Below are 15,855 nucleotides of genomic sequence, written 5' to 3'. Positions count from 1 at the left end.
AAGACTGCTATAGCAGTTAGTTGAATAAAAAGACACCTATTCTATTAAGGGCAGTATTGTGCTAAAATATGTTTTATAAGATGCCCTAAACATGTAAATCAGTTTTGGAAGCAATTTAAACTCCTTGGAAGAAAGTTCATATGTATGTCAGTATGACAGTACTACCAGCAACCACCGTGAATATAAGGATAAACTGTTAAACTCCATAACTGTTTCACAATTGCCGTTGATTACTTCCAGGGGTGGCATTACTACTGCCACCCAAAATAAAGATATTTCTTAAGTGTACTAGGTGATGAGGAAAAGATATGAATTCACCTTCATTTTTCTCCATGGGAAATGCTATATTATTACCCAGGGTCACTCGTCAATTCAATTTAGCACTAGAAAAGTTCCCCTTAGTCACCTCCACACTCCCACAGCCAGGCTTCAAGCAGAAATGATTAATGAGAGCTTCTTTCAATTAAGCTCGCTGAATAATCCTAGATAGCCCTATAGTTCTTATGTAATTTGAAGCAACCGATTTCCAGGAGTCTAATAAATACTGCTTTGAATGACACCTTTTCTGCCAGCCTTAGGAAGTTGCTCAGAGTCAGAAAATACAGACCATGTGGCCAGAGACCAAGAGATTTCATCAACAGCCAATGTGCACTGTGCAATTTACAAGGTCTCATGCTTTCTCTGGAAAAAACAACCTAGCTTAAAGAACGCAAGGAGGCCATTTGCCAAGCCCAGCTGGAGAGAGACACACACAGGCATGGCGGCCAAAAGAGCTTTGAATTTCCTCTGCTCATCTGCCTGAATGGGCTAGATTTCTAGGGCTCACAGCTGCAGCCCAGAAAAAACATTCCAAGAGGCCTAGGCAGTAGAGTCCACTAATTTAGTAGCTCATGGGCTTTGAAGCCATTCTGCCTGCATTTGAATCCTGGCTCTGCCGCTTTCTGGCTGTGTGACCTTGGCTAAATTACTTGACCTCTCCATGCCAAAAGTTCCCGATCTGTTAGGGATGAGAATGCAACGCTTACTTCATGGAATCGTTCTGAGGATTAAATTGCTTAAGTTTGAATAATGCCTATCACGATATCAGGACTTGAATGGAAAGACTCCATTCCCAGAAGCAGAGAAGGGGTATCATTCATTTCACTCAACAGACAGATTAATTAGAATCTATATATGATCATGTGTATAGTTCTTATAAAGATAATGATATAACATTTGGTTACAAGGGCTTTGCTAATCAGGCTTACAGATAGAAGGACCCCATTCCAAGAACGGATAAGAATGGGTTCAATTACTACCAGCCAAAGCAATGATGGATTTGTTCACCTCCCAAAGCTGTGTGTAAATAAGCCCTTCAGTGAGCTAGAAGATACTGTGTACCATGTACCGCTTAACATGGGAAATTCTCTCATCCGGTTTTTTTTTTTTTGGTTTTTTTGGTCAATGTTTTTCTTTGTTTCTATTGGTTGGAACAAACTTCTCTCCAGTCATTTGAGAACTGCAACTTTCTGCCTTCAATTGCTGGGTCCACATGCAGATATATTCAGTCACTTGAAAGCAGGACTTAAGGAATGATTGGTCCCTCATACCTTCTCACTGGCAAAGCATCAACTTCATTTCCAGGTTAAACCAGGGGAACCACATTAATTTAGTTTGGTCTTTTATTTATTTATTCTCTGAGGCCTTTCTATGAACGTATAACACCCAGTAAAAGAGAAAAAAAATATGGACCTGCTTTCCAAAAAGTGACTTTATAATTTACAGGCAAAACACATGGAGATGCAAGGTATCTCATGAATAAGGGACAGAATGAGGAAGTGAGGAAGAGAAGAAATGCTGATCAGAGAAGGGAGACGCAGTGACAGCTACAACTGAATTCCTGGAGAAGGGCATCCAACTTAGATGCCAAAAACAAAGCTTCAGCCATTCCTGAGTGGGAGCAGCAGGGAAGAGGTGAATAAGTTCTGAGCAACAGAAACCCTATTTAGTTATCAATGTCTCTGTGATGCGGGAAGAGAAAGTATCTTTCCATATAGAAGTCTCTGTGTGTTAGCTTTGAGCCAGTTTGTTTGCAAATGACTTGTCTTTTACTTTTTCAGGCAGTTTCACTAGTGTTTCAAGAGATTTATCTGTTCTCTGGCTTTCAAATCCCACAGGGTCTTAGGGCAGTGTTTGAAAATAAGAAAGATAAAAATGCATTCCTCTTAGAAGTGAGAGAATTGGAGTGGTGGGGGAAGCTATTAGGTACGTGGAAGTCCCAAGGCATGGTGAGAGGCAGTGTGATTTCAGGAGGAGTAAAGGGGAGACAACTTTTACTGTCCTGGCTGCAGGAAGCTCATTGGCTCCTAAAAGGTCATTGTGCCAATGATTCTCAGTGATGTGAACAAGGGATATTTAAACTCTTTTCTGAGCTAGTTCTGCAGGGCACTGTTTATACTAGCAGAAGTCTGGAAACAACCTAGATGCCTTTTCCATAGGCAGATTAGATAAATTAGGATAAGGCAGAATCACGTCTTTCATAGGGTTTAGGTTGTAAATTCAAAAGGGATTGATAAGTAATGTCAACATTACACTAGAATACTTTGTACTTATTTTGCTGGGATCTAGGCCCTTGGAAACTCAGAAGCTAAAAGGAACTTGTATTATCCCTTCTTTTCAATTGTAGTAACCCAGGGAGGGAGGCCACCTCTAATTTAACCAGGGGGATGGGCTCAGAAGGTTAAAAAAAAAAAAAAAAAGAGAATATTACTTTCTTTCCCTCCTTCTTTTCTGTGTTGTTCAAGCCACCCAGTCTATGGTATTTTGTTATAGCAGTCAAAGCTGACTAAGAAAAAACAATTACTAATATTTATATTTACACGTATTCAGTAATTCAGAGAACATTTATGGAAGAAGAAGTAAAAACAATGGTTGCGTCCCATATGATGATGAGAACGTCTAGAAGACTTGAAAGCAGGAATGGGAAGAGGATCTGCTTTTAGACTAAATAAGATCTACTTATTTACACTGAAAACCTTTATATGAACATGCCGTATATGTGTATATCATGCTTTTAGTAATAAAAGTCACTATTAAAATGTTCTTAAGTGTCTGTCTCAAAGTCTCATCAAAATATAACAAAACAACAGTTACAAACCCCCTGTTGTCCATTAATCTCAGTTATCTATGTTGGGTTTGTGAAGTGATTTATGACACTGTTTTAACATTCCCTTAAGATGTTTCCCACCCCAATGTCACCTTCTGCCCTAGGGGATGTGTGCGTAACCCAATAAGAACAGAATTCACGTGAGAGTTCTGGGTGAGGAAAAGATTCCAATGCTCATTTTCACAGGTGATATCCTAAATGTGCTAGAAAATAGAGTGAGACTTACCAGTAGAACCTGTTCGGTATGACCCCTTCCTGGATAAGCTGCCACCTTCTCCCAAATTCAGCAGAACTGTATAACTGTGGACAACAGAAAGTATTCAACACCACGACTTTACGGTACACTGAATGCACAAACATCAGTTCACTGGATTATTATTATTAACAATAATAATATCTACCATTTATTTAGCACCCATTCTATGCCAGATGAGTGCCCTGCATATCAGTTCTACTCCCCACGTACATTCTGCAAGGCAGACATTAATATGCCCATTTTACAGTTGAGCAAACTGAAGCTCACAAAGATTAAGTGATTTGTTGGAAATCACATGCCACTAAATATTAGAGTGAACTGGGATTCATACCCCGTTTTGCCTGGTGAGCTGTACCGCTGGCCCCAGCATAGGCAGACTGTTGTCTGGAATACAAAGAAGTCCGAAATCTAGACCTGGCTCTCAGAAAGCCAACAGTATGGCCAAAACCTGACTGAAATAATGAGCATGGCACCAGTGATAAAGGAATGCAAAGGAAGGAGACTCAGAAGTCAATGAGGGATGCTTCCGAGATATGTGGGGAGTCAACTGGGATCTGAATGAATGGCAGAATTCAAACTGACAAAAATGGGACGGGCATTACTCACAAAGGGAACAACGTGGGTCAAAGGTGAGAAATGCAGGGACGGTATATGAATAAGCCTGGCTTATCTAAATAAATTTAGATGAAAATGTTGAGGGCAACTTGAAAAAGGCTTTGAAGGCCAAGTTAGGGAGACCAGAATCGATCCTGCAGGGAAGAGGAGCCAGTGTTGGTTTTTTAAAAAGGAAGCAGGCCCTAACAGCAGCTCACATGGACTAAGGCCTTACTATGATCCAAGTGCTTCTCCTGCATTCCCTCATTTAATCCGCCCACCATCACTCCCAGTATTATGGCCATGTTACTGATGGTTATTGAAGATTCCAAGTCCAGTAGCTACACTGCTTCAGTGCTTTCCAAGGGCAACTGCAAGGAAACACTTCTCAAGAGACAGGGTCTAACCCTCCAAATACTTCCCCTCCAAAGGTCTTTCTTCTCCTACATCTCGTTCTTCATTGCTGGCTTGCTCCATACCCCTGCTCTTCTCCAGTAATTTTTAGAGCACCATGGAACCTTTTCTGCCTCTAGAAGTGTCCTCTGATGGCAGCCCAGAGATTCCTATTACTCCAGGTATTCTGGTTCCCATGGACGTTTGGCTGCTGATTCGAAAAGTATCATTTGGAACATCTCCTTCCTACGTGCCTGGTCTGTAATCCACTCACATCGCAGTCGTCCACCACTGCATTTGCCAAATCCCACAGTGAATGGATGGTGAGTCACTCTGCACTGAGTACTATGACTTTCCTCCCTCTCCATCCCCAGCACTCAGTGAAGGGTCAAATGAGTCACCAAGTGACTCACCAAGGCTGCAGATGGACCAGCCATGTCCAAGAAATAAGTCAGCTCAAGTGGGTACTTACTGACCCTTGGAAGAGCTTGCTACTACGACATTGTATCCACTGGATCAGAACACATCCTGAAGTCAAAAACAGGCTGAAATATTTGGCTACCAAAGCGAGCAGCTCCCTTGGCCCCAACTACAGAGTATTTGGGCATCCGGCCAAGAAGAATCTGCGGCTTCTTCTTTCAAGTCTTATTATTTTTCTCTGCCCCATCATGCTTGAGGGAGAAAGGTTTCCTGGGTACATTTCATGCTTGATTCATTTTAAGAGCACCAAGGAGAAATGCGGAGACAGCTCCCCTCCTAGAGACGACAGAAGATAAGACAACATCCCCCCTCTTGATTCAGAACCCAAGCAGCCAGAGGGTGCACGTCCTGCTTCTTGTTTCCCAGCATGTCCTGAACACTTGCATTTTAATATTCAGACTTGGATTACAACAGCAAGCACTTGATCCGGAGTGTCTGATACTTCCTCTCCCCTTGCACCATCTTTTTTAATTGAAACCCAGAGCTGCACTGCTTTCTACACGTTTAAAGGAAACAGAGATCACACCACTGTGTGTGCCTATATCTATTTATAAATGTATGTTAATACCTATATTTATATACAAAGATTTATGCAAATGTAAGAGAATCAGGGTGGTTTGAATAATAATAATTCTCTGTGAAGGCTAGACTCGCCACATATATTCTGAAAATCATATATAAACTCTGAGCTCTCCTAAGGCTACACCAAGGGACTGCCATCTCTGCCTTTACACAGAATTCATCTCTGTGAGGAACTGTTGGGTTCCAGCATCTGTGTGTATATATTGTTTTTCTTCTATGTCTTTTTTAATTGATCCCCCTAGGCTTGGATTCAGAACCTGTGGACCAGTCAGGCATGTCCCATGATATTTGTTTTTATCCTCTTCAAGGGGATGCTTTGTTATTTGTGAGCGTCCAGAGGCCCCTCAAGCAGTGGGTACAAACAATCCAATAAACCAAGCCTCTCTTATTAGCTCAGTGACATCTTTTATAGTTTCCTATCGCAAAAGGTACCCTTTAGTGTCAGTGGACTCACTTTCTCACCTTTCCATTCACACATGGGCACATGCCCCCTGCCATGCCTTCACTGGTGCTACCCACTCTGGCAGAGGTGGCTTCAAGACTTGCCTACCTCAATGCCAGTCTTCTTTTTCAGTCCAGATCAGAGGACATCTTCTCTATGAACCCTCTCCTACACACCGCGATTTCCCAGTGGCCTCATTTCCAGAGAATTACGGCACAAGGAATGCTATCAAACTGTAGCCCACATATTTATATTTAACTTTCTTAGTGGCCTTTCAAGAGAGCCTTTTATTAATGCAAGGCAGAAATTCCTTCCTATCTAAAATCACTCTAAAATAGCTGAGATCACTCACTGCCTCTTTGATGAGATCACAAAGTTTTTAGGCGTCTGGAATCCCATCCTTCTGTGTCTGTAGAGCTCCTAGCACATAGCAGATGATGCAGGTAGAAAAAAAACCTATTGACTTTACATCATGCAAATTACCTAGCAATGGATCTACTTAGTAAAACACTCAGGTTTCCCAAAGGACAGACAAAGGTAATTTAGCAGAGGAATATGTTTTACTTCCATGGATCCATAGCTAGAGGTCTGTACCTAAAACCAACAAACAAAACTATAAATATCAGTACATTTGAAACTTGCAAAGACTTGCAGGCAGGGTCTTGAATATTCACCCCTAGACAGAGCTGCTCTATACACTTCACCTACTATTTCAAACCTTTTCTCCCTAAGAAGTTAATTGTCCAGCCTGATGTTATACCAAGAAAAGAAGAAAACAACTCACAGCCGTCCAAGATAATGGGCTAATTAAACCTGCAGAGTCTGGCAGCAAAGTTTTGCTCCACTAAAAACTGCGATCAAAGCCTTTTTTACCCAATGACTGTCTCAGCCACCAGTGGAAGGCTTTCCGTGTAGAACGAGTCAATGTCCTTTAATAAAATTCATAGTGTTGGCAGCACCTAAGTAAGATTTATTTCCCTCCCTGTCTCTCTCCAGCGCCAAGGTTTCTCAGTTCTGTCAGAACACAGAACTAAGAAATATCATTACTATCTGTCACATCAGAGAAGACATCGGCCGCTTTCTCCAGCAGTGCCAAGCCTAGAGAACGAATGAGGTAGAAAGATCAGGGGGAGGAAGAGAATATTTCTACTAGTTTTAGGAGAGCGCTGCTCATCTACTAACCCTCTGTCATGAACCCCCAAAGGCCATTCTTGGAGGGGTTTAGTTTTGTTTTGTTTTCCTAACACTGGTACAAAATATTGGGAAAAAACGGAGTAGACATTTTAGAAAAGGAGGGAGGAAGGATTCTGGTTAACTAAGAATGCAGGGCAGACAATCCTTCCTGTTTAGAATCACTCTAAACTAGCTGAGACCACTTCCCCATCTCAGTAGATACAACTTAATGGGCACAAACCCATTGTTCATCTATGCTCAAGACCTATTAGCAGCCTCAGGGCCCAACCCTCTACTTCCTTATTATGCTGGTCTGGGGCTGTCAACACTTCTTGCCATGCTCCTCCTCTGAAGATTTAGCCCATCCTTCCTCCCTTCCTCCGTCCCTTTCTTTTTTCCTTCCTTCCTTTCTTCCTTCCTTCTCCTATTTTTTTTTTGACATCACTTACATTGACTTGTTTTCTTGCCATCTGCCTTTGTCTGCTATAAGAAGAGTGCAGATAAAAATACAGTTAATTGCAAAGGATTCAATTTCAAGGGTTGGTTTTATTAGGAGCTTTTAACCAATTGTACAATCATCTCTGTTGTCATGCTCCAGAGGGCTGCAAGTTGGCTGAGGGGCACAGGTTCCAAGGGAGAATAAAGAGAGAGGCCACAGCAGGACAAATAGCTTGGAGGTGGGCAAAAGTGAGATTCATTGACTTTGCTCAGGATACCTAAACTATAGCAGATTAAGATGGGCTGAAAGAAGTGGGGTATGAGAGCAGCTGTTTCCAACTTTCATTTTCCATCTTCTTACCATTCACATTTTGGTTGAATCCCTAGCAGAGTGGCATCTTTCTTTGAACAGAAATTCCACTTCCTTGTGTTAATGCAAAAGCTTGCAAGCACCACTGTCTCCAAAAAGTCTTCTCAACAGTTCTAAATCAGATCAGTGCAGCCCCTCATTTTAGATTGTTAGATAGGTACACATTAGGAATTTTCTTTTGCAGCTAGGAAATTGGTGCAAGGACACCATTTGATAGAAGGTAAGAGTGACAGCATGTTTCAGTCTTTGGTTGATGGGATTGGATGCTTTCACCACAAAGGTCCCCACGGTGACTTTCCCATCAGGAGGCAGGTCCCTAGGTCTCCCCCACGTGGGCTCCTGCAGAAGTTTCCTTGTTGGAGGAACACTTCTTGCAGTTGGTTCTTTTCAAGGTTGCCTGCTCCCTCCCCTTTCCTTCTCTGCCCTTAACATTTTAGAGGCAGGAGGCTTGCAAACTGCCCTTCCTGAAAAGGCTGACAGAAAACACTGCCAGTTCTATTTGATTTGCTTCATCCTAATATCGCCCTGCGGATGGCCTGGGTGCAAAGCACTCTTCCACCTCATGCCTCTCCAGTTCTCACTGCTGTTACTGCATTCTTTAGCAAGAAAGAGATGGGACCTTGAGGACTTCAAATACATTTCTAATGCCAGCCCCCAAGGCATTGCAAATATCAAGCCCTTCCTCCCCCAGCCTTAATAGGAAGAAAATCAGTCCAGAGAAATCCATGGTCTTCAGAGATGAGCTCTGCTGCTCTAGTTGCACAGCACAGGAAGCCAGCACCCACTCTTAGGGGAAATCACATTATAAAGGACCTAAAACTCCACCCAGCACTGACACAAGCCTTCTCCTTGGCCGGTGGGTACAGGGAGAGATAGAGAACCATGATGACCCATCCCAGACCAGCTCCCCCAAACCCCGAGAGATGTAAGTTCCCCAGAGAAAAAGCTAGCTTCTCAGGGGATATCACACACAAAGTATCGTAAGTGTTGTTATATTTTGTTCAGAGTGTTATGGTGGCTTATGTAAGACAGGAAGAAGCTGGGGATCTGCCAAAGCTTTCAAGGTGGGACTAGGAATACAGTAAAAAGTTCTTAATTTGAAGATGTGAGAAAAGAGTGTTCCAGGGCAAGTGGGTCAGTCTGAGCAAATAAACAGAGCAGCCAAGGTTAGGGCGGTATCTTTGTTCTTCTTTTGTCAACTGCAAGAGACCCAGTTTGGTGGAGGTGCGTAAAGGGAAGTGAAGTGGGAGTAGAGGCTATAAACATGGCCTGGGAGCAGACTGGATGAATGCAATCCTACCATAACTTGCGGGGAGCTAATGGAGACTGTTCCCAAAGGTCAAAATACAAGGGCACCAAGGCTGAGCGCTCAGGCTTTGCTGATGAAGAGAGAGCAGGAATGATGACATGTCACCGGCTCCATCAATCTCTCTGAAGCCTGGATTTATCAAATCTGTCACTGGCCATTCCCCAGCTGTCACTGAAGTCTGTCACATACCCCATAGTTGTGTTTGGCACTTTGAGGCAGGCTTGGGGGATTCGACATATGGAACTGGGGCTGGCTGGGCCACAGGGGTCAATATGTGGCTGTGGACCAGTTCAGTTCACGGACTCTTCCTGTGCTCCCACGTCTGGAGGTACTTAGGGAAATGTCAAATGGACTCTCGGCCTTAAAGCTCCTATAATATAGATATGGAAATAAATGGAAGATAAGTAAAATAATTAGAAGCTAGTAAGGATCTGTATCACAGATCCCCAATATCAAGACACTGATGGGAAAAAATGAATAGCCCTCAATAACCATGTAATCATCCCATTATTTAAATGAATATATGATGAAGCTCAGCAGGTTTTGAGAGACAAAAATAAGCAGGAGGAGAAAACTGTCACTTGGGACATAACTGGAAGTGTGCCTCTGTTAAGATGGATCCATTAGCCGTGTGAAGATGGAACAGAGGAGAGAGATCAGTTAGAAGGTGACTGTATCAGGGCAGGGAAGAGATGGGTGCCTGGGTGAGTCAGGGCCCCTGGGTGTGGGAAGAAGGAAAGGCAATAACAACAACAATAACAAGAATAATAATAAACAAAATTTTAAAAGGAAAAAAAATCTGACTAGAAGTAGAGCGTAAGAGAGGGTCACATTTTTTTTAAATTGAAATATAGTTGATTTACAATGCTGTGTTAGTTTCAGGTGTACAGCAAAGTGATTCATATATATATATATATATATATATGTGAATGTGTATATATATATATACTCTTTTTCAGATTCTTTTCTATTATAGGTTATTGCAAGATGTTGAATACAGTTCCCTGTGCTATATACACACAGGGAACTATAAATTTTGTCTTAAATTTGAATGATGGGCTTTAGATGCTTTTCTGGAATATCCAGATATTTAATCTAATCATTCCAAGGACTACTGATTTATTTTTTATTTATTTATTTTTGCTTTTTAATTAACTTATTATTGAAGTATAGTTGATTTACAATGTTGTGTTAGTTTTTGGTGTACAGCAAAGTTGTTCAGTTATATATATGCATATATATATTCTTTTTCATATACATATTCTTTTTACATATATGTATTCCTTTTCATATTCTTTTCCATTATAGGTTATTACAAGACATTGAATATAGTTCCCTGTGATGTATAGTGGGACCTTGTTGCTTATCAATTTTATATATATAGTAGTGTGTATCTGTTAATCCCAAACTCCTAATTTATCCTTCCCCCCACTCCCCTTTTCCCCTTTGGTAACCATAAGTTTGTTTTCTATGCCTGTGAGTCTGTTTCTGTTTTGTAAATAACTTCATTTGTATCATTTTTTTAGATTCCACATATAAGTAATATCATATGATATTTGTCTTTCTCTGTCAGACTTACTTCTCTTAGTATGATAACCTCTAGGTCCATCCATGTTGCTGCAAATGACATTATTTCATTCTTTCTCATGGCTGAGTAATAAACAGTCCATTGTGTGTGCATGTGTGTATGTGTATACCACATCTTCTTCATCCATTCGTCAATGGACATTTAGATTGCTTCCATGTCTTGGCTGTCGTAAATAGTGCTGCTATGAACACTGGGGCACATTTATCTTTTTGAATGAGAGTTTTCATCTTTTCTGGATAAATGCTCAGGAGTGGGATTGCTGGATCATATGGTAGCTCTATTTTTAGTTTTTTAATGAATCTCCAGACTGTTTTCCATAGTGACTGCACCAGCTTACAGAGAGGGTCACTTCTGAAAGCTCCAGTCATTTTACCTGGGCAGGGTGCAAGGTTGGAAGAGATGAGCAGGGGTCACAATGTTTCAGTCACAAGCTGGTCTGAGGGTTCACAAGGGACTGCTGTCTGCCTGGGAAGCAGCCAGGGGCAATGACCCTCTGACTTGCCGGTCCCTCCCTCTCCCTTCCTCTGCTGTGTGATCTTCAAACAACAGTTTTCTCTCTGCTGTGAAACGCAGCTCTTGAAATGTGTACTAGTGCATCTGTCAGAGGGAACAGGTCTCACGGTAGGTTGGAGAGTGGAAAGATGGTTACATAAAAATAGAAAAAAAAATTGGCAATTAAAGAAAAGGAAAAAAAGAAAAGGATCGCAATGGCTTTTGTAGGGAGGCAAGCGTTTTGGTGCAGCGAGGACTGAGTGAAGAGGGTCAAACCTGGATAAGACTCCTGGCTCTACCAACCACCTTGGGACTTTTCTTAACCTTTCAGAGCCTCAGATTCCCCCAATTCTATCTGGCATAATGATACATCTGATGTTTCATGTAAGAATAGAGTTGAGGTATCAGTGTGAAAAGTCTGGCATAAAGCTTCCCACAGAGTAAAAGGTCAATACTAGCTCTCACGCTCTCCCCTTTCTGCTGATTATTGCCTCTAGCCCGAGCTGTCCACAGGCCCTGAGGAAAGGAGGAATGGCAAGGAGAAGAACTTGTTATTGCTTTTTTCCTCCTGACTTTCAGGAAGCCAAGGAAGGACCCTAAACAATGCATCCACGTACCCAGCCTCTGAGGTTGGATACTGCTTAGCATGGCCTTTCCTGGAGTAGCTGAGGCTGTTCGGCTTTGGATCACAAGTCTTCTTGTTCTGGGACATTTTCTCATCATGACTATACTTAGATCAGCCAGGCAGGCATTGGAGTTAAGCAAGTCAAGAGAGTGAGAGCCTTTCAGATCAGAATTTGTGACTCTATCTCATAGAATTTTTTCTTAACATCTTTATTGGAGTATAATTGCTTTACAGTGTTGCGTTAGTTTCTACTGTATAACAAAGTGAATCAGCTATATGCATACGTATATCCCCATATCCCTTCCCTCTTGCAGCTTCCTCCCACCCTCCTTATCCCACCCCTCTAGGTGTTCACAAAGCACCAAGCTAATCTCCCTGTGCCATGCAGCTGCTTCCCACTAGCTAGCTACTTTACATTTGCTAGTGTATATACGTCAATGCTACTCTCTCCCTTTGTCCCAGCTTACCCTTGCCCCTCCCCATGTCCTCAAGTCCATTCTCTACATCTGTGCCTTTATTCCTGTCCTGCCCCAAGGTTCATTTAGAACCAATTTTTCTTTTTAGATTCCATATATATTTGTTAGCATATGGTATTTGTTTTTCTCTTTCTGACTTACTTCGCTCTGTATGACAGATTCTAGGTCCATCCAACTCACTACAAATAACTCAATTTCATTTCTTTTTATGGCTGAGTAACATTCCATTGTATATATGTGCCACATCTTTATCCATTCATCTGTCAGTGGACACTTAGGTTGCTTCCATGTCCTGGCTATTGTAAATAGTGCTGCAATGAACATTGTGGTACATGATTCTTTTTGAATTACGATTTTCTCAGGGTTTATGCCCAGTAGTGGGATTGCTCGGTCGTATGGTAGTTCTATTTTTAGTTTTTTAAGGAACTTCCATACTGTTCTCTATAGTGGCTGCATCAATTTACATTCCCACCAACAGTGCAAAAGGGTTCCCTTTTCTCCACACCCTCTCCAGCATTTATTGTTTGTAGATTTTTTGATGATGGCCATTCTGAATGGTGTGAAGTGACACATCATAGTAGTTTTGATTTGCATCTTTCTAACGATTAGTGATGTTGAGCATCTTTTCATGTGTTTGTTGGCAATCTGTATATCTTCTTTGGAGAAACGACTATTTAGGTCTTCTGCATATTTTTGGATTGGGTTGTTTTTTTTTTTTTTTTGGTATGGAGCTGCATGACAGGCTAGTATATTTTGGAGATTAATCATTTGTCAGTTGCTTCATTTGCAAATATTTTCTCCCATTCTGAGGGTTGTCTTTTCGTCTTGTTTATGGTTTCCTTTGCTGTGCAAAAGCTTTGAAGTTTCATTAGGTCCCATTTGTTTATTTTTGTTTTTATTTCCATTTCTCTAGGAGATGGGTCAAAAAGGATCTTGCTGTGATTTATGCCATAGAGTGTTCTGGCTAGGTTTTCCTTTAAGAGTTTGATAGTGTCTGGCCTTACATTTAGGTCTTTAATCCATTTTGGGTTTATTTTTGTGTATGGTTTTAGGGAGTGGTCTAATTTCATTCTTTTACATGTAGCTATCCAGTTTTCCCAGCACCACTTATTGAAGAGGCTGTCTTTTCTCCATTGTATACTCTCGTCTCCTTTATCAAAGATAAGGTGACCATATTGTGCGTGGGTTTATCTCTGGTCTTTCTATCCTGTTCCATTGATCTATATTTCTGTTCTGCTGCCAGAACCACACTGTCTTGATTACTGCAGCTTTGTAGTATAGTCTGAAGTCCAGGAGCCTGATTCCTCCAGCTCTGTTTTTCTTTCTCGAGATTGTTTTGGCTATTCAGGGTCTTTTGTGTTTCCATACAAATTGTGCAACGTTTTGTTTTAGTTCTGGGAAAAATGCCATTGGTAGTTTGATAGGAATTGCATTGAATCTGTAGATCGCTCTGAGTAGTATAGTAATTTTCACAATGTTGATTCTTCCAATCCAAGAACATGGAACATCTCTCCATCTGTTTCTGTCATCTTTAATTTCTTTCATCAGTGTCTTATAGTTTTCTGCATACAGGTCTTTTGTCTCCTTAGGTAGCTTTATTCCTAGGTATTTTATTCGTTTTATTGCAGTGGTAAACAGGAGTGTTTCCTTAATTTCTCTTTCAGAATTTTCATCATTAGTGTATAGGAATGCAAGAGATTTCTGTGCATTAATTTTGTATCCTGCTACTTTACCAAATTCATTGATTACCTCTAGTAGTTTTCTTTAGGATTCTCTATGTATAGTATCATGTCATCTGCAAACAGTGACAGCTTTACTTCTTTTCTGATTTGGATTCCTTTTATTTCTTTTTCTTCTCTGACTGCCATGGCTAAAACTTCCAAAACTATGTTGAATAATAGTGGTGAGAGTGGGCAACCTTGTCTTGTTCCTGATCTTAGTGGAAATGGTTTCAGTTTTTCACCATTGAGAATGATGTTGGCTGTGGGTTTGTCATATATGGCCTTTATTATACTGAGGTGATTTCCCTCTATGCCCACCTTCTGGAGAGTTTTTATCATAAATGGTGTTGAATTTTGTCAAAAGCTTTTTCTGCATCTATTGAGATTATCATATGTTTTTTATCCTTCAATTTGTTAATATGGAGTATCACATTGATTGATTTGCATATACCGAAGAGTCCTTGCATCCTGGGATAAACTCCACTTGATCATGGTGTATGAACCTTTTAATGTGCTGTTGTATTCTGTTTGCTAGTATTTTGTTGAGAATTTTTGCATCTATGTTCATCAGTGATATGCGCCTGTAGTTTTTTTTGTGACATCTTTGTCTGGTTTTGGTATCAGGGTGATGGTGGCCTCATAGAATGAGTTTGGGAGTATTCCTCCCTCTGCTCTATTTTGGAAGAGTTTGAGAAGGATAGGTGTTAGTTCTTCTCTAAATGTTTGGTAGAATTCACCTGTGAAGCCGCCTGGTCCTGGGCCTTTGTTTGTTGGAAGATTTTTAATCACAGTTTCAATTTCAGTGCTTGTGACTCGTCTGTTTATATTTTGTATTTCTTCCTGGTTCAGTCACGGAAGGTTGTGCTTTTCTAAGAATTTGTCCATTTCTTCCAGGTTGTCCATTTTATTGGCATACAGCTGCTTGTAGTAATCAATCATGATCCTTTGTTTTTCTGCAGTGTCAGTTGTTACTTCTCCTATTTCATTTCTAATTCTGTTGATTTGAGTCTTCTCCCTTTTTTTTCTTGATAAGTCTGGCTAATGGTTTATCAATCTTGTTTATCTTCTCAAAGAACCAGCTTTTAGTTTTATTGATCTTTGCTATTATTTCTTTTGTTTCTTTTTCATTTATTTCTGATCTGATCTTTATGATTTCTTTCCTTCTGCTAACTTTCGGGGTTTTTTTTGTTCTTCTTTCTCTAATTGCTTTATGTGTAAGGTTAGGTTGTTTATTTGAGATGTTTCTTGTTTCTTGAGGTAGGATTGTATTGCTATAAACTTGCCTCTTAGAACTGCTTTTGCTGCATCCCACAGGTTTTGGGTCATCGTGTTTTCATTGTCATTTGTTTCTAGGCATTTTTTGATTTCCTCTTTGATTTCTTCAGCGATCTCTTGGTTATTTAGTAGCATATTGTTTAGCCTCCATGTGTTTGTATTTTTTAGTTTTTTTCCTGTAACTGATATCTATTCTCATAGCGTTGTGGTCAGAAAAGATACTTGATATGATTTCAATTTCTTAAATATACCAAGGTTTGATCTGTGATCCAAGATATGATTTATCCTGGAGAATGTTCCATGAGCACTTGAGAATAAAGTGTATCCTGTTGTTTTTGGATGGAATGTCCTATAAATATCAATTATTTCCATCTTGTTTAATGTATCATTTAAAGCTTGTGTTTCCTTATTTATTTTCATTTTGGATGATCTGTCCACTGGTAAAAGTGGGGTATTAAAGTCCCCTGCTATGAATGTGTTACTGTTGATTTTCCCT

General features: G+C 40.6%; 1 protein-coding gene across 5 annotated transcripts in view; it reads right to left on the bottom strand.

The window, feature by feature from the left end:
- The window catches only part of SORCS1 (sortilin related VPS10 domain containing receptor 1), a 660,265-nt gene that overhangs the window by 192,481 nt on the left and 451,929 nt on the right, over positions 1-15,855 (bottom strand). For all 5 annotated transcript variants that reach the window (XM_067709470.1, XM_067709467.1, XM_067709469.1 and 2 more), the window contains one exon: positions 3,372-3,445. In XM_067709470.1, coding sequence (XP_067565571.1) covers positions 3,372-3,445 — 74 coding nt within the window. The remainder of the gene's footprint in view (positions 1-3,371; positions 3,446-15,855) is intronic.

Source organism: Pseudorca crassidens, chromosome 16 (assembly GCF_039906515.1).
Source record: "Pseudorca crassidens isolate mPseCra1 chromosome 16, mPseCra1.hap1, whole genome shotgun sequence".
Lineage (NCBI taxonomy): Eukaryota > Metazoa > Chordata > Mammalia > Artiodactyla > Delphinidae > Pseudorca > Pseudorca crassidens.
Note: the sequence above shows the minus strand (reverse complement) of the source record. Positions and strands in the feature narration are given on the sequence as shown.